This window comes from Athene noctua, chromosome 3 (genome assembly GCF_965140245.1).
Source record: "Athene noctua chromosome 3, bAthNoc1.hap1.1, whole genome shotgun sequence".
Lineage (NCBI taxonomy): Eukaryota > Metazoa > Chordata > Aves > Strigiformes > Strigidae > Athene > Athene noctua.
This window is the reverse complement of record NC_134039.1, coordinates 275,518-300,159: the sequence shown is the minus strand read 5'-3', so window position 1 is coordinate 300,159 and position 24,642 is coordinate 275,518. Positions and strand designations below refer to the sequence as shown.

Sequence of the window (24,642 nt, the reverse complement as noted above, 5' to 3'; positions counted from 1 at the left end):
TTTATATAATCTACTGAAAGAAAACTGTGTCACAGTCCCCTTTGCTTGATGGTCCTGTACTACAGCATTTAAACAAGTCAGTGGTACATTGGTTTTGTGTTATTTTCTTTTTTTCTTTGAGCCATTTCATCTGTCTGTCTCAGAAAATAGTATTCCTCCTGTTTTCTGACAGGATGTGCTGAGTACCACTAACCTCATGCAGCTGGGGAGACATGAACCTCCTGGAAGGGCGTTTTGTGGAAAGTTTTGAGAGAAACAGGATGGAAAGGGCTGCTGCTGCTTTGGCTCTACCAGAGGCGGGTCCCCTTCGCTTACCGCGGGGCCGAGGCAGGACCCCCCCACCCAGGGACTGCTCCTGCTGCAGCAGAGGGTCTGCGAGGAAGGAGGTAAGAAAGGAGCCGTTCTCCTGTAGCTGGGGCTTGAGCCTGCTCTTCCCCTGCTGCTGCGGCAGCCCCAGCTTTGCTCTGACCTAGAGAATTCTCCATGGGGTTAAACTGCCTGAGGTCAGCACCTTACCTGGGAAATCAGTGTGTGCAGTTACAGGAGCTTGTGCTGAGGCTGTGAGTCACCTGGGCTGAGCCTCCAGCTCGGCTGAATAAGCCAGCACGGTCAAATTTACATTGTTGAATAGTTTGTTGTGCATCTTCCCCATTATTAGCTGTAGTGCAGAGTCTTGGCCAGTTCCCACTGTCACTAAGGGCTTGAGCTCCTGAGCTGAAACTCCAGGCGAGGAGTTTGGTGCCCCAGGGGGGGCCGTGCCCTGGCTCCCAGAATAACCACCAAGCCTGGCTGGCATCTCTCTCAGGTACCAGACACACTTGGGAGGACACAGGTCAAATAACTGGCAAAACTGCCCTAATGTGTAACTTCCATAGTTCCAACTCTGTAAAGATGTTCTGATTTTCCCAGTGCCACAAAAGCATGTGAAACATCCAAAGAAAAAGGCCCAGCCACTTTCAGACAGAGTGTTCCTACAGAACTGAATAGCTTAAGGGACACAAGACTAGTTGTAAGATACCAGTTTAATGCAAAATTAAAGCTTTTCTGCTGGTCTTTTATAAACCAATCAATCCTGCTGCAGTATTGGTTATGCTGTTAAACAGGCAAAAAAACCCCACCCCAACCTTCCTGAATGGGTGCAGAGCCCCCACTCAGCACATGCCCCCCCCCAGCTGTGTGTGTTTCCTGTGTAAAACACCAGCAATTCCCTCAAACCCCTGCTACACACACACACAGACAGTCATGCCAGGTCTTTAAAAATAACTATCTCAATGAACTATTTCAAAACCGAAAGGCCTCCCTTCTCTATATCCAGCTACATTTCTGACTCAGCAAAAATTTCACAGTTCTCTTCTGCTTGTTGTCACTTCAGTTCACCTTTCAGCCTCCACACAGAAAGCTGTGAACAGCGCTTCTGGCACTGACGCTGCAGGTTCCTTATGCCCTTTTTTAATGGCTCTGTAAAGAACAGCCTCTATTTCTCAGCTGTCACAGCTGCCCCATCTTGTAACTCAAATAGTAAATAGTAAAATATGCATGAGCATTTGAAATTTTTTATTCTGTTAAATAAAATTATAAGAAAGGTACAGGCAGAGGAGTTTTGCACTAACACAACTATTCAGCTTTAAACAAACTGAATTTACCAGGCTCAAAACTGATAAGGTTTTCCTTCGCTAGTTAACAGTGGCTGAAAGAAATTACAACTGTGACCCCAAAAGTCTCACTTAGTCCACTAAAAGCTGAGGGAAATGGAATAAACCAGTCCATAAATGAAAATCAGCTGCTAAGCTACTGTAAACAAAGTCCAAATAATTTTGCCTCCTCTGGACTTTTGCTCTCTGCCATGAGTGGTCAGAAGCTGCCTCTGCTGCTGTGAAAAGCAAAACCTCCCACTATGGTCTCCTGGCCAGGTTTTTGTCCCTGCTGCTTGATTTTTTTTCTCCAAATTTTCTTTACCCCCTGCCACTGCCTTTTGCCCCACCTTGACCCAACACAGCTGCTCAGCAAGAACAGGCTTTGCAACTGGGACCAGCCCTGCCTCTGTCACAGCTCTGAGGCCCTCTGGTGCCTGGCACCGAGCTGCTTTTAAGGGGCTGGTAATTAACAGGTTTCTCATCATGCAGCCCATTTCTGTGGCAGGGAAGGTCTTTCCCTCTTAGTTCAAAACCAGCTCACTCCTCCAAACCAGCATTTTTAAGCCCTGGAATTGTCCTTCATGCTTAATGCAAATCTGACCAGCACCAGTACATTTTATTACAGATTCAACCTCCTATTACAGAAAAAAAATCTGCCACACAGTAAACAAAGTCTGTGAGTCAAATCTACCACGACCTCCCAAAGGCTCAGAGTGATGAAGCTTTCATCAGCTCCAGCCAAGACTTAATGTCTGGAGAACAAAATGTTCTGGAAAAACTACGTGCCTTCTATAAACTCATTTTTCTGGCAGGTACGTCCTGTTGTTTTAAAACCTGCGAAGACTGATTCAGCCTGGCTTCTGCAGGAGCTAAGGGAGTGCAATGAGGGGAGGGGAAGGTGGGAAATAAGAAGGTGGAGGAAAGAGCATGTGAGAAGAAAAGTGAGAGGCAGAGCTGAGCCCCATGCAGCCTCTGGTGCCAGCGTGCAGAAAGCCACTGCTGTTAACCAGTAGTTTATAGAAACTTCACGTACACATTGCCCACCTCCTTCGGTCCATTTTTTGTGCCAAGGCAGTTTGCCAACATGTCTTTTGCGGGCAGGAAGCTGTCAGTATTGGTGACAAATTGCCGTAGCGCATTCTTGCCTGACAGGCGGCATTTTTGCTCCTCCTTGGCAATGCTGTCTAGCATGACTCCTCGGATGTCCTTAGGCTTCCCTGGCACACCGAAGACTATGAACAAGCCCAGGCAGTCCCGTCCTACCAGGCGGCAGAACTCTGCCAGCTTCTCAAACCTGCTCGTTTCGGAAGCGCTCGTCTGCCAGCACGGCTTCCCGGCAGCAGTCCTGCACCGCCTCAGCGGGGCCGCCTTCGCCACGGACCAGCTCGGCCAGCTGCAAAGCCTGCACGGCGAGCTGAAGTTTGATCTGCTTGTCAGCTCCAGACAGAGTCCAGATCCAGTCCACCCCGAACAGGGAGGACTGCTGCTTGGTCATCTTGCTGGTCATGATGCATTCCTCTGCTCCCTTTTCCACGCAGAAGCAGATGAAGTTGACCAAAAATATCTCACTCAGAGTGTTTGTGGCTAGCTGGAATTTACTCTGAGGATCCACGAAACCAAGATAGTCCTTCAGCCGTTGAGATGCATGGACCACGCCTTGGCTGAAGACTTCACAGATAACTAGAGTCTCAGCCGCCTTCTCCTGGCTGTCCTCATGTGAGACCTTCTGGCCCATTTTCTGTGCAGGAGGAGGTTGTTTCCACATGCAGACTGCTTTGGAGAAGTCCCTGCCTTTTCCAGTGAGGGCTCTGTAGGTGCTGGGCTCAGGCAGACCTATTATTAAGCGTCTACACGGCTACCTGTTGGCTTCCCGATGAAGGTCAGTGGCAGAGGTGAACTCCATGAGCCGGCTGCTGGCCGCGGGGCAGATGGGCTTTCTCCTGGGTGTTTCTCCACGGCTGACTTGAGCAGCAACCAGCCAGACAGGCCCAGTAACTTCCACACCCACTGAATTCCTTGGTGCTTGTTGTCCTTATTGTTAATTCTGACACCATTTCTTTAGCTGATGCTATCTCATTCCAGTCTGATCTTATCTCCTTTGATCTCATTTTTAGGATTATTACAGAGAAGCCATTTTATTGGCACTGGGTGCTTCCTGGAGATGAAATCACTTTTTTGTGTTAATCATGGAGAGACGGGTATGCATCCAAACATGAAGACTTGTACAGGATGCTTGAATTGATGTGGTGGTCTTTTTTGATGGGCCACTGCCTGCGTCCCAGTATTAGCTGCTGCTGCTGCTGCCAGTGGTTGTACACAGCAACCACACATGGACTTGGACTTTGGCTCAACTGAGCAGCTTGTGCTGTTGCTGCCTGTAACTGGATTATCTCAGGGAAGCTTGGACAGGCAGCCCATGCAGGACTGTCAAAGAATTACCAATAAACCCACTTCCTAACCTTACAAAATCCCCTCTCCCTAGGTGTGAAAGCTGGAACGTATGTTACCGCTGCAGCAGGAGCCAGCCCTGTTCAGCTCTGGACGTTGCTGGTGCCAAATGTACCACTACGGTCTCTTCCTTGGCCCAGGATCTCATCACCATTCTCAAGAAACAGGCTCTGTCCTGCTGGATGGGGCTCTTCTCCTCTTCACTCTGAGTGAAAAAAGCATCGAGAAACTGTCTTTCTCTGCCCTTTTTACTCTCATTGCTCAAAACATCTTCATACAATCTCTCTCTCTCCTGCCTACAGATGTTCTTGTGCTCCTGCCACCCCACAGGAAACACCTCCTCAGGTGCACGGGCTGGTCAGTCCCGCTGCTGCCCTTGGGTCTCTCCAAGGAAGAGATCATGTTCTACATATTATGTCTTTTTCTCCCACAGGTCTTCAAACATGCCACAGGCCCATCCCCATTCCTTCATGACCTTCTCACATCTATGATTAGGGAGCGTGCTGCTGCTTCTTCTGTTACCTCTGATAGTAACTCTTAATTTCCTTTCTACTCAAGGGTTCCCCAGCACTCTCCTAATACTCTTTCTTTGCTGACCACCTCCAAATCCACTGGCAACTCAGGTTTTGCTTCTTAGCTGCCTCAGAGAGCACTGTCTCCTTCCTCCCACCTAAGGATACGAAGTGCAGTAGGAAAAGCTCTTGCTGCAAATGGAAATGCCAAAATACTAAGGTGAAACATGAAGTATGCACTAATCGTTCCTAAGAACAGAGCAGTGCAAGGTATAAAAAGCATGCAGGTAGGGTAAGCACAAATGCTCTCCTAAAGGGAAAGCCAGGATGCAACAATACCTAGTAGATGGGAATCAGAAGTCATTCCAGAGGTTATTCTGGGTAACTTCTACATTCCTAAGCACATATGTAATTTATGCAAACAGAAAAAAGGTGGGTTTAATCTCCATAGGCTCCTGATCAATACACATCTATCTTTTCCTCATCACTGTAAACAGACAACAAAAGTTTAGCATCCTCTAGGTTTCAAAGTGCTTATCCTCACTGTTCCCATTGAAATACTGAACCTGATGAACAAAGCCACAGAAATGAAGGTAAAGAGATGGGGGTTCTACATTTTCTGGTCTGTTATCTGGGCTACACCGGCCAAAATACTGATCAGAATTTGTACCTGCACCCCAGCAACAAAATGTAGTTTGGGGGAGCTCAACTCCTGTTGGCAAAGCAGCTGGAGCTCCTCGGACTGCTGAGGGCTGGAGGGCACAGGGAGGGGAATGACACCTGGTCCAGGGAGACAGCTGCCCTTTACAGCAAGAAGGGCCAGAGCCCTTCAGCACCCTGCGAGGACTCCCCGAGCAGCACACACTGAGCAATGGGGAAGCGCTTCCTCATCACCTCCTGCCAAACAGCCCAAGATGGCTCAAAACTGGATCCCAGAAATAAAAGACTTGGAGTAGTTGATTTCTTAGGTGTTAGCGAAGTCCTGCAAGGCACTATCGACAAATGAACAAACAACTCCACATGTGATTTTGCCCCTTCTCCCTCCTTTGTCTTTTAAATAGAACAAAACAAACTTCCTAAGAAAATAAAAGGAAAAAAAAGAGGATACATGAGAAAGAAACCAGCTTCCAGAAACACCTGGCATTTTCCATAGACTTTATTGGACTTTACATGGCAATACACAGTAGTTATGTTGCCCTCTTCAAACACACACAAGTTAAAATACCCCAACGGTATCAATTGTGTGCACATGCGCACATAAACTTCCTGACTTCATCACCTGCTTTCAAATTCCACCCCCATAAAATAACCCAAGGTTCAGACAAGGGGATGACCTGGCTTCCAACCGGCGAAGGCAGGAAAGGGTTTTTTGGAGCAGAACATTACTTACACTGGACTTAAATAAACCATCATCTGCTGTTGTTGATACACTTGCTAACAGCACTGGACTGAAGAGAAATCAGAGAGTGTTTGTGCCTATTTCAGCACATAACGTTGTGTCATTAGCCCCCTCCTTTTCTCTCCTCTGAATACCCAGCCATATTAACTAGTCAGCATCTAGTGAGAGCGGATCTGGAGACCTGCTCAGGAGCCTGCACCATGTCTTCCCAGTGCTCCTGCAGCATTTGGGGCAGCAGGGTCTCAAGCTCAACTTACATGTAAATAATAAACCATATTGCAGAGTATTCACAGGAAGCGAGCCCTGAATTCACATACCAAGCATCTGCACCCTAAAGCTGACTGCAGGTGTTATACAATGTAGTATTTCTGCCTGAATAAAATACCTCAAACACCCCCAAGACTGCAGAGGAAGAAACAACAGACAGCAAATTATTTGCAGACAGGCATTAGTCAGGAGTATCGAATAAAGCATCAGTTGTGATCTGTCTGTAGACAGATGGTAAGCAGCACAAACTATTTTATGAATACATTATGGATTGTTTGCCTGGCTCCAGTTACTAAAGAAAAAGTGGCAGTGCTTGACATTATGTGTAACACAAGCAGTCCACATCAAATTTTTCATCTTGGTACATAAGCAATAGCCTACAGCACACATCCTTCCAAGAACCAGGCTTATCAGGTCACAATAACAGAATGCTAGAATGAGTCTCCAATCTACTCCACATCTGATGGGAGCTCCCTGGTAGCCCTGGAAGAACCTAGCTTTGTTAACAGTGTTTCAGAAATATCTACAAAGTCAGCACAAATCTAACATCCCCACCAGCCACGTGTCAGAAACAGCCTCGCTTCCAGCAAGGAGAGCGATGAAATGAGTGACAAACGCTTGGGAAAGCAACACACCACTAGAAACAATTCCAGCTGTACTTTTTTTGCCTTTTACAAAGCAAAGAAGCTTCATGCCATTGTGCTAAAATACATGCGACATTCAACACCATAGGAATGACCACTGTCATAAACAAGAGTTACTTTTTTTTGTTTGCTTTTGGCTAGGACACCTCGCAATACCGAAGTCTGACCAAAGATTTCCACTGGCTAGTTAGGGTTTTCAAAATCTGATGATCTTCAAAAGCAGAGGAGCTGTGCTTTAAGAAGGTAAAACAATGAGCAACACGTTTGAATTTTGGAGGAAAAGTCCCACTTTAGATTTAATATTATGAAATAATATATTTCCTATACATTTCCCTATATAACTTTAATTTTTTTGCAACTACACCATCTTTATGTTAGTCACAGCACAGAAATATCCCTTCCATATACAGGAAGTACTCTTAACTTTAAGGAAATTTTTTAAGTCACAGAAGTGTTAAGAACCCTGTTTGAGTGCTATAACTACTGCTGATGAGAACAAGAAAGAAGATGTTTTAAAATCTGCAGTTTCCATATGAGTCACTGCTAGAAGAAACATGCTTTGTAATTGTTTCATCCCAAATGGAAGATCATTAAACTGTGCACTTAGTAAAAAGGAACAAAAGCAAACAGTTCCAAAGGTCAGCCTGCCTTTTCCAGTAACCAGCTGGTATGCAAACTGGCATAAGTTTTTTTACAACCCTCTCCCTTTCCCCTACACCTTGAACTTTCCATCACTCTATCTCACAAAATTAAAACTTTCGCTTTTATATGTTCTTCATATACTTATTTTTTCTTTCTCTTTTTTTTTTTTTTTTTTTATAAAACAGTATAAAAATAAGACCAACAGTCAAAAAGTTACTGGGGAGTTTATGCAGGGCTTGGATTACTAAAATCCTGCACTGGATATCGCAGGAAGGGCAGAACTGGTATTTGTACCAAACAAATGCACTTGAAAAAGAGCAGTAACATCTTTTTTCAGCTTGAGAGCCTAGAGAAATTTTCAGCTTGAGAGCCTAGAGAAAGCTGATGCACGATATCCACAGACACAGTACTTCTACCTAACATCATCTGTTATTTTGAAACAGTATAAGGGATTATCTGAGGCCAGGAATAAGCAAAAGGAGCACTATCATACCACGTAAATTTAAATGCAACACTCTGAAACATATCACCAGTTTGTACATTAAATATAGTAAAAACAACTACCATTCACCAGTGTCTGTGTGTTTCTTATGGCAACGTTTAAAGTAGGCACCTTTTTTTTTTTTCTCCCCTCCTTTTCTTTTCAAATTCTCCACCCCCCAGCGTTACTTCTAAGAAACAGAAGCAAGAGCAATGTCATGTACGAGATCTGCTGCCCGTCACATGAATGATGACGTTTCTTGCACACAGGAAAGTGAGCCTTTGTCAGTGCCTGGTAGTTACTGTCACACGTTGGAGTCCTCATCTGTTATACTGGTGCTGGGAGAGCGAGTCGCAAAGTCTTTAAACATTTCATCCTCTTTCAACATGTGCTAGAAGGGAAAGGAGAGAAGAGTCGAGGTTCAGGCCCTCACAGCTGAAAGCAGGCACCTGGACCACTCTGGTTCTGTGCCCTCAACCCTGCCAGACACCGCTTTGTTCTGCTGAGGACGTTTCTCACCCGTGCTGGTGACAAAACAGCTCGCTGCTGTCTGCTGGCCCAAACGGCATGGGGAGGAGGCCTGGGCTGGGCCGACACCCAGTAAATCTGCCGTGACCCTCAGTTGGCAACTTATGGCCCAAGGGCAACTGGGTGCCGAGTCTCTGCCCTCCCCGGAGCGCGGGGAGTCGGCGAGGAGAGATGGCAACCACGGGCCACCACTCCCAGGTGGGGAAACCTCCCTGCCAGGATGGGCAGGTACCTTCCAAAACTGCTGGTGTTTCTTTTCCCCTCTGTCCCTGTACAAAACCAAAAGGACCTCAACTGACCCCTAGTTCTGATGAGGCTTCACTATACCTGTAATTTCACAGTATTTTATATACTTCAGCCCTCAAGAGACCAGTGGCACTTCACCCAAAGATTAGGTGCCGCTATGCACTGGAATCCATCAAAGCAATTGTCCCCAAAACTACAAAACTCATCTGCTTAACAGAGCCAGTAATAGCAAAGAAAAGTTGTACTTGGTGTATTACCGACTGCCAAGGGGTTTATACCCATCTTACAGAAATAGAGATCTTATTCCACAGGGCCCCCCCTTTTAAGCCTTACTGTCAAGTTGTTGATGCCTTCAGAAAACGCTCCTATTTGTCTCACTGTCCCTTCTGAATCTTCCATCTACAAAAGACAGATCATGAATAACGACTCAATAATAAATTCACTGCATGCCATGACGGAGTGGCAGTTAAGTGCAGGACGTAATACAGCTGACGTGGTCCGAGCGAGGCAGGAGCGTGCCCCGTCGCGAGAGGACAGTTGTGCCAGAGCAGGTCCCAAGTGTGCTGTGGTCACTGCTTGCGCCTCCTCAGGCCGAGAGACGCTCCCCTCAGAACGCTGGGCAGCTGCACCGAGCCACGACCTCCAGGGGCCAAAGCAAAAGGAAGGCTTCCCTGGGAAAAGGGAGGTTTTCCACCAAGCCTGACAGCACAGTCAAGGACTCCAAACTGCTAGAACTGACTTACCTGCTCCAGCCTGTCCAAATCATCATCATCATACACTCGGATATCCAGGCCAGGCTTAAAACCCTTCTTTGACCCACTTCCAGATGCCCGTCCCAGCTCCATTGGACACACATACTCTTCCACATCATCTTGCTTCTTCTTCCTCAGGCTTCCAAAATTGCTGAATGCAAGTTTCTTTGGCTTACAATTGAAGATAAGATTGACAAGAAGTTAGAGAATCAGCAAAGAATTAACAGATCTCTTACTCTTGCACTGGTGTTTCAATGATGAAGGATCTAAACAAAGATCTTCCAAATAGCTGTTATTTCATGATAATTGCATCTGAAAGAACAAGATGTGTCCCCTCATTCTACCACTGTTAAGACAAAACCATTTAAAGGATACCAAATGGGATCAGAATCCCACTGCATTAAACTATGAGCATATGAACAGTCAGAGAGAGTCTTCCTCCTAAACGTCTCACAGTACAGACAGAAGGACAACACACAGGAGTGGTACCCCTTGCCTGTGCACGAGAGGCTGAGGTGTGGTGTGTTCATGGTAGACACAAGTGTCAAACCCAGATCTGCTGAGTCCTGCTCTCGTGCTTCTTTCATTAGCAGCCAGCCCCTTCTTTCAGACCTTAGTGAACTGCCCACCAAACGTGGATAAAACCAGCACACTGGAGATGTAAACATCTGCCTGGAAGCTCACACACTGGCCCAGGACAAGTGACCTACCTTTACTTTGGCAGTTGCTGTTAAAAGGACATAGTCTGGGGACTCCATGGCTTCACGTTTCTGCTGCTGGGCCTCCTGCCCAATGAGGAGGTTGAAATGAGTCGCCAAGTGTCGTCTCAGTAGTGTCTTGTTTGGTGGGATATTCAGTAACTGTGCCATGGTTTCTACATTGAAACGAGGCTCCAGAACCTATTAATCAAACCACAGAGAATGAAGCCAGTACTGCCTGATGAGGTCTCAAGGACATCAACAGGCACACCTATCTTGGTCACCTCCTACGTGTTGCTTTGGGGTTTTTGTTTGTATTTTAGAGGAAACATACAACAAAGAGAGAGAAAATAAAGTTAACTACTTAAAGGATTTGTAAAATCCTACCTCCGGGTTTTCCTTCTTGAGTTGTAAACAAATTGGCAGGCAAGAAGAAAGGAACAAACACCCTTAACTCATGTAATGTGTGAAGCTGCCACAAAGTGTTTACCCACCATCCTCTTTAATTCTGGAAAATGTAGCCAGAGGGATGATGGAAAATAACAGACATGAATATTTGGAGCAGGGATCTTAATCAACACAACAAGCCTCTGCAAAGTATAAATCTCGTCTGGAGTACCCGATGCTAGAGCAATTAAAACCAATCCTGGTTTGACACAGAAATCACAAATTTTTACAAAAGTTACAAGCCTTCCTCACAAAATAAGAACATATCCAGGTCTAGGAAGGAATATGGTGGCTGCTGAAGAGCACAATAACAGTGTACAGCACTGTAGGACAGGAGGTCGATAATGCCATAACTAAATTAAATTGTGAGGGGAATATGGATAACCAAACCCATTGCTGCCCACTCTAATTCTGCCCAGGACATTAATGTTCTTTAAACTGTAGGGAAATACATTTTGATAGCAATGTCTTATTAAGCAGAGTAAGAACATAAGGTGTGTGCAGCAAAGATAATGTCAGAACTTTGCTTTAGTGACTCTCAGACATATTTTTTTAAAATAAAATGGAACAAGCCAGCCTAAACCCTTACCATCAGTCCCCCATGCACACCGCTCCCACGCAGGTTAGGCGCGTACTCTGCCAGGTCAACAGAGCGTAACCACTCCATGACGCGATGGTTGGTCCACTGGGTGACCTCAGAAGGTGTGACGTTATTCTGTGAGCAGGAGAACAGGCGGTTAAGGAGACTCCCCGACTCAGCTGTCCTAGCCCCAGTCTTCACTGAAGCAAACATCTCCTGCCCTTCATGAATGCAAGTCCTTGCACTTGAGAAACCCCTCTTTTTGGATTGCTCTGCTGCAGTAATACCAGCGTGGAGGTGGGTCTGGGCAGGGGGCAGGTCTGTATTATGCTTCACGTCATTCCATTATCCTGCTGTGCACTAGGACTACCTGCAACTTCTAGCAGTAGAACTGAAGATTTAGCTAGCTCCATGAGCTGCTGTGCTTTTCTTGCAGATACGCATTGCGAATCTAAATCCAAGAGTCTGGGCTGCCTCATCATCCATTGCCCTATCCAGCTTCCAAAACAAGCTGATGGCAGTCTTCCATCTGGCCACAGGGCCAAACTCCTCTTACACAGAAAACTTTAACACAGCCATCCATTTTCCAGAGAGTTACACAAGACTCATGGCAACAGTGCGCTGAGATCAAGACGATTTACATTCATCAGATGATCGGGATGACCCACAGCACATCAGAGACTGGGCCAAACCAGCCAGCTGTGGGCTAGGAAGAGAAGCGGGAGACTTGGCAAGGGGTACATGAGCCTGGGGCCATGGCAGGTGGAGGAAAGTTAGTAGCGTTCCAGGTACTGATGGCAGAGCATGAGACTGGAAGAGTAATAGGAGAAAAAGGAAACCGAAAATGAAACAGAATGAGAGGAAGGAGGAGACAGGAGGAGAGTGCAGAGCAGGAATAATCAGAAACACCAGGGAAAAAAACCCTAGAGGATTTCTCTTCCCAGCTTCATCTGAAAGCAGTACCTCATCAGACGGCCTCCTGCGCAGACAGTTGGGCTCAAAGTTATTTATTCTCAACACCTGAATGGCTCTTTTGATGCTGAGGTGGTGGAGGACACTGACAACCTTCAAGGACAGCAAGTCATCCTGTTGAAGAGGAAGGTGAAGTTAATAAACATGAACATGCTTATTGGTGGAACCAGCATCTGAAGAGACTACTTTGGACCCTGCCTTAAAATGGCACATCTGACACATTCTGGGGTAAGATTTTAATATGTGAGACATATGATTAACATCAAACCATCTGTCCCAAAATAAAAGCTTTCCATTTTGTACTGTACTAGCTCCTGGGCGATGTTCTTCACATGGAGTACAGAGCTTAGTACACAAAACCTGGGCTAACAAGGAGGGGAAGGGGTGAGATCGCACACCCTTAGCGATCTGATTAGAGCCAGGACAGCTTTGCACAGCACATCAGATTCACCTGGCATTTGCATTTAATCCTGCCAAAAGTTTTAATACCACAAACACCCAGCTAAAAGCCTAACTGAAAACAGTAAATTACCCTGAAAATTGAGGCATTCTGTATGGTTAGAATGAAAAAAAGAGGGAAAAAAATATGAAGGTGTGTCAGGTTGGTCTCCCACAGCTGCAAATGAGAAATGTTTTTTGAAATGCTTGTCACAAGTGATTGAATGATGGAAAAGGGTGACCATACCCAGGCTGTGGAAAGGCTCACCTTAATTCACCTTGGCCCCAGCTCACCAAGCTCCCACCTTGTGCAGCCACCTGCTACAATTCGAGGGAAGGAGGGCAGGTGGCCAGGAGCACAGCTCCCCCTCATGTGTGCCACAGGAGCATGCTGGACCATGGGCAGCCTGAAGGCCGGCTCTGTGACAAGGCACTGCAAGGCAACCTGGCTGTGCCTTCACACCACACCACTTTCAGCATGGAACGAGCCACTTCTCATACACTGCAGGGCAAGAGCCTGCAAAGGCACGGCCACATTCCTTCCTGCAACACATCAGTGATACTAAAAAAGCAGTCAGTTCTTTCTCCAAAAGCTTGATCCTTGCAATGTTTTCAACTTAAACATTCATCTCACAAAGGGACTTATTTTATAGCTAGCACAGACTGGCTGTTTAGGCTCCCACCAGCAGCCGTGGAAAGCGTCAGGCGTCCCTTCATGCCATGCCAAGGGACGAGATGGTGCCTCAGTGTCCCTCTCTGCACTGACAACTGTGCCTTTGGCTGGACAGGTAGCTTTTTGAGATGTCCAGAGATGGGAGAGATTAGTTCCTCCCTTCGTGACTGCAGCTGGAAGCAGGAGTTTTGCTTTGGGTCCACTGAAGTTCCTTCTTCTCCTCCTTGTACTGAGGCCTCCTTCAAACCACCAAGGAGGGGAGAGACAGAGCCTTCTAGCACCCAAAGGGGCACAGGAGATGTGGTGGGCAGTGGTGAAGGAGACAGAAGGTTTAGATGAGTCTCACAGATTAAAAAAGGCAGCTGGTGCTACCCAACACCCTGACCTGCCACCAATTTACAATCTACATAGTGTGGAAGGTGTCACATTTTGTTGAGTCCCTGTTTTCATTCCAATGGCCAGCCCCAGAAATTTAGTATTTCAAAACCAAAATCATCAGATTCTCTCTGATTAGGGAGTGGCAGCCATGAAAAGCTTGTAAGGAGGAGTACGTGACAGGCCCAGACAGACCTATCAGCTCCCTGGCTGCTGCTGTCGCTCCAGGAGTGTTACAGGAGAAAATCCTCCCCTGCATCGCGACTGCAGTCACCTGCTGTGAGACTTCCACTCCTGCCAAAGTAGGCTCTTCAGCTGTAATTCGGTCCTAACTGTGCCAAGTGTCTCAAAGTCCAATTCTCTGCTGTTGCAAGCTGGCTAACTTAGATACATTTACGCATCCTTGTGCTAGGGTTAACCTGGCTTAGTATGTTTTAGTATTACTTATGTGCTATGGATATTGGACCCTATTTTGTCAGAATATTTAGATACTTTGCTTACTCAAACAGTTCATTGTGTTCAGCTAACCTCAAGATGAATCTAAGAGTAGAGTTTCTATGTCATGATTTGCTACTTTACTTATTATAAAATAGTATTTGCTATTATTTATTTTGAGTCAGGGTAACTTGACAAGATTTTTTAAAGTATTCCTTCATACTTTGCATACAGCTGTATTTAGTTGGTTGTTTACACTGAATCTGTTGTTAAAATTTGATGGTTAAACTCTGTGTAAAGATATCCCTAGTGATCTACAAATGAAAGGGAAGTGACAGGAAGAATATCTATTTAAAAGGCAAAGCTCCTGCTGCACATCCCTCCTTTGTCCACCTATTACTTTTCTTTCTTTTTTAACACAAAAAAGACTGTTGAATATTAAAAGTTCCCTTACGTTACAGCCTATGCTGCATCTTATCCACCTTCAATCCTCACCCAGTTAATAACAAGACCAAGCTCAATGGAGCCTCCTGGCATCAGATCTCCAAGACTTAAGAAGCAGAAGAAACTGTCTCCTACTTTTAGATTACTGTGCAAACTCAAAACACTGAAGGAAGAAAAACACCAAACCCCACTACATAAAGCAGTATTTCACATTTGACTGCCATGGACTCCACAGCAAAGTCACGCCTGGTAGCCGAGGCAGGCTGGTCCTTGCTGTGCTTGGCTTACAGGAGAGTTAGATGGACCAACCCTAGGCTTCCTCCTGGTGCTACTATAAAGCCTATACAAAGCACATGCAAATACGGCATAAAAAGGCACCTTTTACTCTGCCCATGGTGTGGCTCATGGGAGAACAGGAGTGTGACTGATGACTTCTTTTGTTATACAGAAGGAATTAGTATCATCGATGCTTGGTTTGCATTTGTGTCGCCAGAGAAGAACAAAGGTCTTATCTCATTTTACCTGAGACTTTACACAAAGGAAACCTGCTGGGTTGGCTTCACCTGACCAGTAATAAAGTAGGGAGCTGATGGTGGTGCTCAACATTTTGAAATACATTATGGAAAAGCTAATACATGTAGACCATTTTCAAACAATTTGGCTCTTAAAACTGCAATTTTCTTCAAAGGAAATTGTGTGGGTTTTCTTCACCTATTTCCACATGAATACATAAGTAGACAGAATGTTTTTTGAAGAAAAAAATTCCACCTACTTCTATTAATAACAACCTGAAGGGTAAAGGCCCAGCTGCATGAACTGTGACCACAGAATTTGCACCCTTCTGTGTACAAACACTGTCTGAGCACATCAGTGTCATGCACAACTGCTATGCACAAGATCGCCCACTTCTCATGCATGATTCTTGTCTCTTGCTTACTCTGTTTGCTCTTCCACCTTAAGACAGTGTCTTTAAATCTGGAAGGAACAGAAGAAATTCTCGCAGGTGAGTAGGCCTTGAAGGTGTTCTGTTTTCTACAGGTTACAGCTACTGTAGGCCTCCTGTTTTCTGTAAATTACAGCTGTCAGCATTAGCTTAACTCAGGACACCCACTACAGTTTCAAGGTGTCCTTTAAGCGCTGAAATGAAGCACACAGACATTCTCACATATCCTTTTAGTGGCACCGATGCCTCTGACTCTCTGACATCCCTCAGCCTTCTCCCTGCAATCATCCAGAAAATGTGAAGATCTGATTTAGGAACCATTCAACAGCTTTGAAATGATTGTCAGAAGGTCCCACGAGACACGCGAGATGTTTAGCTGTTGGAGAGAAGTCTCCACTTTTGGTACACTACATGTGCATTGGTCTAGCTTTTGCAGTGTGGCAGAGGCAAGTAAGAGTAAGCCCCAACTTTAGCTTCCTTCCAGTAGATTCAGCCATCTGAGGTATAACACACATGTGGAGACAACGACCATGAGGCACTTCTACATTCCTCCGTAGAAGTTTTAACACAGGCCCACAGTAATGCACAGTGGTCTGCTGGCCTCTAGAGAGGCACCGACTCTCTGCTCCAGGAAGCTACAAGCTGCATCGCCGTGATCCAGCTCTCTGGCTCCTTGTGGACACTGGAGCCCCTCAGGTCCCCCTCTGGTCCTGCTCTCCCTGGACAGACAGGAGAACGGCCATCTGCGATGCAAGAGCTGGCACAGAGCTGCCCCGGCTGCCAGCCGGGATTTGGCCAGTGGCCACTCCGGCAGCGGGGCTGAGGAAAGAGTTGTCAATGGTGGTGCCTCCTCCCCAGCTGCAGCTGGCTGAGTCCTGGGGCCTCACCTCTCTTCCCCCTGTATACAGCGGGGCAGGGAGTGCATCTGGGGCTGGCGCTGCTGCCACAAAAAGCTTGGGGGAAGCTGAGAGGAGGTGAAGGTGGGGAGGGAGAAGGCTGCTGGCAGAGGTGTGTGGTAGGGCACAACTGCTTGTGCTGTGGGGTGCGAACAAGGTTGCTGTCACTGGTGAATGGACCCAAAGGGAGCAGGAGGAACACGGAAGCCGGGATGGGGACGCTGGAGGGTGTTACATGAATTTAACATCTATGCCATCGCAGCAGTAGGCACGGTGAAAGCAGGACTCTCTAGTCTCAAGCGGTCCTTAGCGAGCTATCTGGAGGTATGCCAGCATGCACTGAACTAGGGAGAAACTAAGAACATGAAAGACACGTCAGGAGAAGAAAAGCCATTTACTCACCACGCTCATGTAATGGAGCATTCGGCCATCCACCTTTCCTTCATCAAACTGGGTCTTATACTGGGGGAGGCCGATGTCATCCAGCCACCCTAAGGCAGAGACAGATGCTCATGTCAGTGTGGCAGCAAAGTTACCTGGCACCGCTTAGTGTTGCTCTCATTCTTTGAGCCCTAAATTAGCCATAATTAGGAACACCTGTCTAAAGTTGCTGCTTCCGCATGTAATAAAATCTTACTAGTAACCCAGTGGTAATCCAGCTTCCCATGATTGTTTTCCTCTTCAGATCCGAGCGCCTGCAGAGCGAGTTGAAGCTTCTTCCGATGCAATGGGTGCTTTATCCCAAGCTCCTGTGAAAGGAAAGAAAGCAGCAAACCTAGAGACAATACTGTATTTTATTTCTCCCTCTGCTGAATTACAAATGGTTTCAGAGAGTCACACTTTACTCAGCACTTGCTGGTGACTTAGCAGGTTTATTTTATATTTGCTGAGTATCAGCATCATTTTAGCATGTGTTCAGCACTAGGGAAAGGCCCACTCACTGTGGTGGATTAATTTCAAAATGTGGTGGATTCCAAACTGTAGGAAAATGTCAGCCACAACATTCTCATACCAGGTTAAAACAATCCCACAATATAAACCATGTCAGCATTCAGAAAAATACTTGATAGGATCATTTCCTTCCCTCCCACTTAGGTTAAAATAATTATTTAGTTAAGAGCATGTGAAGGTCCCATGAACTACTGAAATTTATTAATACTTTCAAATGCATAACACCTTCCCCAGTTTAACTGCAATTGCAGCCATTCCAGGATCTCTTCAATCCCATATACACTTCCACAAGGACTTGCTAATTAATGTTAACTCTGGTTAACAAGCCACCATGTTCATATCACACTCTTCTTGTTCCAGTTGTACTGTAACTGTAATTTTGAATTAGTTCACTGCATAATTGAGAAAGCAGGCTTACTACTTGCTGAGGAGAGCGATTTTTTAAAAGCTGAAAATTCAAGTGTTAGATAATACTGTGGATTCAAAGTATAAATTGAATCAACTTTTATTTCTGACTCTAGTCCTAGAAAAAAGATAATTCTGTAATGATTTAAGACAAAGAGACTGATCAGAGACTGAACCTCTTGTGTGCAACAAATCCTCATTCCTCTTTGTATAAAATGGGCAGAAAATACAATCAGACAAAACCAGCAGTTTTTATACACGCTTCTCACACAGACATGAAATAACTACCATACACGAGTGCTAATGAATCAGGGCTACAAACCCAGGATAATGAGGCATTCTCACTTTTTAGAAGGTGGCATAGCCAATTGATATGTCCATGCTTAATGAAGTCAAATCACATATTTGTAATTATTAGCTTAATTACAGAACACTACATTTCTATGAAACTTCAACATAAAAGAAACGGATTTGACTTTTCTGCAGATGACAGTATTTTAAAAACTCATCTTGTTTATATTTTTACTGAGTGCATCTTACAGACATGATTTACAGGCACAGAAATAGCAATTTCTTTGTACCTTTAACTGAAAGCAGTGTTTCCAGTATTTCTCACCTTTTCCAGGTCCTGCTGAGAAGCCTGAAGAAGCGTTTGCCCAGACAGTATCCAGTGTTTGCCATTACTTATGTAAGAGCCTAGCCCTTGGTCCTGAAGCCAGTTGCAAACCTGCTCCTTCGTCCACTTTGCGAATGGCGTGTCCAGCTCACTACAGATTTGACCAAAAAAAGACTGATAAATCCCATGCCTCACATCTCCTATTCTCATACATAATGATAAAACCAAACCCTAAGCCTAATTCACAAGTATTCTGTGGGAGCTGGGACAATCTCCGGGGGAGAACGTGCATCACGACAGGCCGTCAGGTGAGCCTTCTGTGGGAGGTGTCTCTACTTCTGAACTGTGAGCACCATGAAGTGCTTCGGGCTGTTGATCTTCTGACACTATCACAATAAACATGGTCTATTCATACTAATGAAAAAAACGACCTCTGCTGCTTCATATGGCTGAAACTCTGAAGTGAGACCACAGTGTTTCACTTTAGCCTTTAATCCCCAGAAGAGCAGGCAACATACCCGAGAAGTATCTGCCCCCGCCAGGTGAGGGCTCACACCCTGCTTTACGTGGCCTCCCAGCTGCGCTCCTGTGAGCAAGGCAGGCTCTGCTGGGCAGCAGGAGCCCACGACCCGGCCAACCCCACCCTGCAAAGAACATCTCTCAGAGGAGGAAGCAGCCTGGATCCGCCCGTTCCCATCTGCCAGGAGAGGGGACCTTTGGGCACTGCGCTCCTCCTCTGGACCCTCTGCTCAACCAGGGCTGGGGAAGGCAGGCACCATCACGCTTTGCCCCACTCGTCTTACCTGTGAGACTGCCCCAGGTCCCGAGACCAGCCCAGTCGTGGGCCCGCAGTTGCTCTTGTCCCTCCTCTTTTGAACTCTGTCTCAGACATGTCATCTGGGTTGAAGGTGGTCGACTGACTTCTTTTAAGCCTAGTTTAAAGGAAGAAAGCATATTCACATTTGGCTAAGGAAAAGGCTTGCTGCTGCAACCAATATAAGTGAGATCTCCTACAGGGTTTGTCGCTCTTCTTCTACCTGTCACCAACCTACCGTTAGTTCTCTCCAATGCCACACTGGCTCCTGCTCTTGAGACAGTAAACCATGGAGCCACAGGCTGAAGGGGGAAAAAGGGAGATGTGCTCCCAGCAAACCCCTGCATAAGACCAGCTCTGAAGAATGGTAATTTCTCATCTTTTACTTACTTTCCAAATAACTTCTTGATCCCCCTGGCCTTTTTCTTGGAATCTGGAGAAGGTGGTGTCATCTGTAGACTATCCGTTTCTTTTGGGCGAGGGGGCAAGCCAGCCAGATCCAAGTGATCTGCAGATCCCTTCTCCGTTTCAGCTATTAGAAAACAAAAGGCCCATCAAGACCCACTTGTGCAGGACTGTACAGATAACACTCCTGAACTTGGAATTGCCTCTTGCTAAAATTACTGAAAACCACCATGTTAAGAAAATGGGGCAAAGAAGGATGGGAAATCCAGGAGAAACAATACGTGTTCCTCCTTCGTGGGCTTGCTGGGCAAGGCAATGTTCTGCACCAGTTAAGTGCCTTGCATCCAAGGTGGGCAAAAAACACCTTGTGAATCAATCAGTGAATTAAATCCCAAGTGTAGTTTTCCTTGGGGAGTGCTCCTACAGTCCTTTCACAGCCAGAGCTGAGGCACATGGATGCCCAGAAACAGTCCAGTGCTGTGCATCCCCAAAGCACAGAAAAATAAGTAATTTCCCTGCAGGCATCTTTCCTAGTAACCTGCAGAATTCCGTAAGTTCCCCATCGAGGAAATTCCAGGAGCAGAAGGGCCCTTTTCCCCTCACTTCTGCAAACTGTGGAATATTTTGTTCCTCTGCAGAGAAGCACCATGGAGTTTAGGCTCTGTCTGAACTACATCTTCTGAGTGATACACAAAGCAACTCTGGTTAGAGACCCTACACATCACCACCCACTCTAAAAGCATTAAATCCTTGAACAACAAACCTGAGGACTCCTGTCTCCAAAAGCTGAACTAACAAAGAAGAAAACTATTTTAAGATAAATTTTAAAAGAAAACCGTTAGAATTGCAGTATCTACTAGCCTACGTAAGCAGCGATATGCCAGCAAGTGCCAGACAGCTGAATAAAACTACCACTTGGAGTTTATGCCACTTACTAGCTGGTGAAGAGTGACAGCATGAGCCTGTTCAGATGAAGCAGCCATGGCAAGGCAGCCTGCAGCAGGCTGACAGTCAGGCCTGTAACTACTTTTACCATCTTTTAACATGGCCATATAATTAGATGACCATAATTTGTTTTTTTAACTGGACTCTCAGACTTCCAGAAGAAAACCAAACAAGTCACATAAGTCCAGGCAGCACATGTATTGCTGAGACACGTGGTCTCAAGCCACAGAGTTAACGCTGAGGCGGCCACAATGTGCCACAAACAGCAACAAACTGCAGGCTTTGCCAGAGTATCTTTCTGCCAGGCAAAGTTTAGATGATTCAGCCAGAATACAGCTGAACATGTCCCGTTTTCCACCAGTGTTTTAGGTGTTAAACCTTGCAGTGAAGCAACAAGGTCACACAACAGATTATTTCCGGGCACTTTGGTCTGACCACTACCAATAAATGGATCCTGCAAGTGAGAGACAGCACTAACGTCGAACCAGGCTTTTGCATTTGTGGTTTTTGCTTTACTTGTATTAAAAAAGTGCTAGCTTAGAAAAAATATGTTTAAACAGCGTTCTAGAGAGAGAATACCAGGACGAGGTTGGGCGCATTAGTAGTGGAGAGCTGCGGGTATTGCAACGTTTGCTCCTTGTCCCTCGGTCCCTTTCATGCAGAACCTCATAGAACAGCCAATATTTAAGGGGCCACAGGGAAAATTGTGAGGGCCCAGATCACTTGGTTTCTTCATCAGTGAGGGGCACACTGGCTGGCTCTACATGCGCCCCCCCCCCCCCCCCCCCGAACTGACAGAGCTCTGCTTGCTAAAGCAGGACCCTGCAGGTTGTACCCGCTCTTGCCAGAACCACTCAGGGAACACACACATCACAAGACTGGTTTTTACTATGTGAATGGCTCTATCCCCATCTGCCCCAGTTATTTCTCATCTGTTTATTATATATATCTTAGAAGAGGAATTACGTATCCTTCCCCCCCAGTAGTCCCCTAAGTGAATGCCTGGAAAATACACCTCATTCAGCCACAGGACAGGTGACAGCAAAAGGTGCCTCCAGTATTTAAACATCACCCACACCCACCTGATACCTCGGCCTGTGGGTAACTTTGTGCTCAAAGTTACGGCAAAGGTCTCTGCAAATTAACCCGCAATCTCTCTCATTAGTAGCAGTTACTGAGAAGTGGCGCAGCTGACTTTTTAGCAGAGGGTAGATGTTACATGAAAACTCCTTTTAGTGATGGACAAAGTTTCGATGCAGAGCTCTGGTGTCTAGTTCTTGTCTGAAAAGTGTGTGGCCATAACCAGCTGTTAGCAGCAGTCACAAGACAGCGCTGGTACAGGCAGACATGCAGGATTACTATACCTAAAGTAGGTGCACTTGCACTTCGACTGCGATCTTCAGATATCCAAACAATGCACATAACCACACGCAGCACAATGGGAGAGAACACGCAGAGGGACAAGGTAAAACACAGTTCAAAACTTATATCAGCAAAATACAAGACAAAAGGAGGGAGGTACATGAGACACATGCGCCACACGTAATGCTGAATTCACACAGAGATTAGGATTACCAATTCCACATTAATCCCCCTCTCACAAAAAAAAGAAATGCAGTAGAGCTCTACAGCGGAGAGGGTAAAACAGCACTGCAGTCACTTCAGTGCAGGGAGGTCACTTGCTCCATGACACATGGGGCAGGTGACTCACATGGGCTCCCGTGAGCTGGCAAGTATCTGGACACCAGCTTTACAGATGAAAGCACTGAAATCTGGATAACATAACTAACTTACTCGTATTCACAGGAGCCTGACTTAGACGGCCCATCTTCCAATCCATTATGACAGCCACAAGTACTCCACTTGGTTAGGCATATTAATTTCAGGATGAAACAAGTGATTACACAAAAGCACACATGAAATAAACCAAAGCAAAGAGTCCAACCCTCAGAATAGACCGTACATCTATTCCAAGTAAGATAGCAAGTTCTCATGCTGTATGTCACAGGTAAAAATGGACAATGTATAATAAATGTGTAGGTATGTTACTTCTTTTGAACAACAGTCAAAAGTTGTCTTTGAGTAAGCAAGAACAGGAGACTCTTCCACTCAGCAAAGCAGAAGCTATCCCTCCCTTCAGGCTTCTGAAGGATAAATTCCTAAGTCTTGTGCAAGAGAAAGCCAAAAACTTTAGATGAATGGCAGTAGATCTGATGCACAGACTCCCTTGATGCTTGAACTGGAACAGTGGAAAGACTCCTACAGCAGAGCAGTGAATGCAAGTAGGATTTCAGTTGGTGGCAACAGCAACTTCTGCATTAAGCAGAATATTTTATTTCTTTGTCATGCAAATTCATCAAATTATATTATCAAAACAACTCCCCCTCCACTACATGTCCAAAAATCAATACAAGCTTGAATAACTTGTGAATCCTGTTCCTGTTGTTACCATCTCTTTTGCAAGGCTGCTTAAACACACATAAAATAAAGAGGAAGACTGAGTGCTACTGCCGCATTTCGGTACATCTGAAAATCTTATGTAGGATAAACTGAGGTTGGAGACAGGGGAAAAAAAGCCCACAAATCCCATTTGTGAACTACTGCCAGACAGCTAGCATTTCAAAACAGCCGCAATCCACTGCAAGATGCCAGGGAGGTATCACAGCAGAGGCTGACACAGAGCAAATACTTCATTACATCAGTGAGGTTTCTTTCTGGGGTTTTGGGTTTTTTTTCTGGGTTTTTTTGTTGCTGTTTGATATTTTCCAAACATTCCACTGAGAAAAGTGCCACAAAGTCACAGTGAGACTAAGGCTAGCCTTCCTGCTTCTTAAGACAGTTACAGCTGTTAAGACCCTTCAAAATACACAGAATCTGCATGCAGGTGCACAATACCTACCCAGATTAGGGGCACTCGCGGTCCTCTTGTTATTTTTTATCTTGAAAAAGCCTCGTCCAAATGAAGATCTGGCTTTACGGGTACCAAAACTATCCTCATCGCCTGTGCCACCATGAGAAGGAGACTTTGGAGGAAGGGTTGCGAAATTATTACCTTCCACGGGAGGTTTAACCTGCTCAAGTTAGGGAAATAAAGATTCAGTATGGGGGAATTGCAAGGCTGCAAAGTGACTGCTGCCAGATAATCTGGAGAGCCCCTCTCATTTGTTACTGCAAGAAAACAGAACGTAAAGGCCATAAAAGAAAACATAAACAAGATCTTCATTTGAATATGTTCAGAACCCAGGATTACTATCACTACCTTCTAAGAGTAACCTGTCTTCTTTAAGATGCTTCTCAGTTTCTGCAAGGCTGGCTCACAGGTATGGAAAAGGCAAAAATACAGTCCTGGAAGGCTTTGAACTTTTCCAGCTTTCCAGGGTTGCTGTCTCTCCCACTGGCAGCTGTAGAGGCAGCAGGAAGCAACGAGAGAGACAAGACCCCCATAGTATGTTGGTTCAGTGTCAGACAGCTCTTTTTGTCTATCCCTGCTCTGCAGTTTCAGAATTAATGAATTAACTATGTCCACTGCCAAAGCTAAGAGGAAATCAGGAATCAAGCAAGGAGTATAAATGCCAAGACAGACATCAGACACACCAGTTAACCAAGAAAGCAGAGGTTTTAACCTTGCTGGTTGTTTTACTGTCTCTTTAAGAAGGATGAAGCAAACCATTTACAACCCAAACAGGATCCTTTGGCTTTTGCTGAATCGACACAGCATCCACCCTACAAGTGGTATCTGAGGTATGTCCTCTCTGCTCTGGTCTCCCATAGGTATCAATTGTTGCGTGCAAGCTACGGCCATTCCGGGCCGCAGGGTGATTGCTCGGCAATGATTGTCTTTTTAGGAACACAGTTGCTAGTCAAGAAAACAATCTGGAAAGCCAAAGGTTTTTAAAGAGACACTAATCAAAGGTAATTACAGAGTCAGTAAAATACTTAATGGCTAGCTTTGCTAATTATCTAGTGGTAGAATCCGTGGGGGAAACATTAGCTTAGACGGCAACCCTATGCTCAACCGGACTGAAAGACAATCCAGTGTGCAAGCCTGAACT

General features: G+C 45.6%; 2 protein-coding genes across 9 annotated transcripts in view; both read right to left on the bottom strand.

Moving 5' to 3' along the window:
* Nucleotides 1–1,602: 1,602 nt before the first annotated feature.
* Nucleotides 1,603–3,425, bottom strand: REP15 (RAB15 effector protein). Its single transcript, XM_074901701.1, has 2 exons — nucleotides 2,986–3,425; nucleotides 1,603–2,951 (listed from the first exon to the last, which is right to left on the bottom strand). Exons 1-2 carry the CDS (start codon nucleotides 3,397–3,399, stop codon nucleotides 2,649–2,651), a joined length of 717 nt encoding a protein of 238 aa, XP_074757802.1. The 5' UTR covers nucleotides 3,400–3,425; the 3' UTR covers nucleotides 1,603–2,648.
* A 2,298-nt stretch (nucleotides 3,426–5,723) lies between these two features.
* Nucleotides 5,724–24,642, bottom strand: part of PPFIBP1 (PPFIA binding protein 1) — a 116,383-nt gene continuing 97,464 nt past the window's right edge. For 5 of the 8 annotated variants that reach the window (XM_074901693.1, XM_074901696.1, XM_074901698.1 and 2 more), the window contains 13 exons: nucleotides 23,490–23,661; nucleotides 21,955–21,987; nucleotides 19,631–19,772; nucleotides 19,230–19,358; nucleotides 18,427–18,577; nucleotides 17,092–17,203; nucleotides 16,857–16,945; nucleotides 12,242–12,364; nucleotides 11,288–11,413; nucleotides 10,264–10,452; nucleotides 9,545–9,724; nucleotides 9,135–9,200; nucleotides 5,725–8,418 (listed from right to left, as the gene is read on the bottom strand). In XM_074901693.1, the coding sequence (XP_074757794.1) occupies nucleotides 8,332–8,418; nucleotides 9,135–9,200; nucleotides 9,545–9,724; nucleotides 10,264–10,452; nucleotides 11,288–11,413; nucleotides 12,242–12,364; nucleotides 16,857–16,945; nucleotides 17,092–17,203; nucleotides 18,427–18,577; nucleotides 19,230–19,358; nucleotides 19,631–19,772; nucleotides 21,955–21,987; nucleotides 23,490–23,661 (1,599 nt within the window). In that variant the 3' untranslated portion in view covers nucleotides 5,725–8,331. Of the gene's footprint in view, nucleotides 8,419–9,134; nucleotides 9,201–9,544; nucleotides 9,725–10,263; nucleotides 10,453–11,287; nucleotides 11,414–12,241; nucleotides 12,365–16,856; nucleotides 16,946–17,091; nucleotides 17,204–18,426; nucleotides 18,578–19,229; nucleotides 19,359–19,630; nucleotides 19,773–21,954; nucleotides 21,988–23,489; nucleotides 23,662–24,642 lie in introns of all 8 variants that reach the window. The other 3 variants (XM_074901694.1, XM_074901697.1, XM_074901695.1) reach the window with 3 other exon arrangements.

Excerpts from the sequence above, each read along its gene's own strand:
- REP15 (XM_074901701.1), bottom strand. The coding sequence starts at position 3,399 with ATGTGGAAACAACCTCCTCCTGCACAGAAAATGGGCCAGAAGGTCTCA. Across the intron at positions 2,952-2,985 it reads AAGGCGGCCCCGCTGAGGCG|ACGAGCGCTTCCGAAACGAG; the intron begins GTGCAGGACTGC and ends CCGTGCTGGCAG.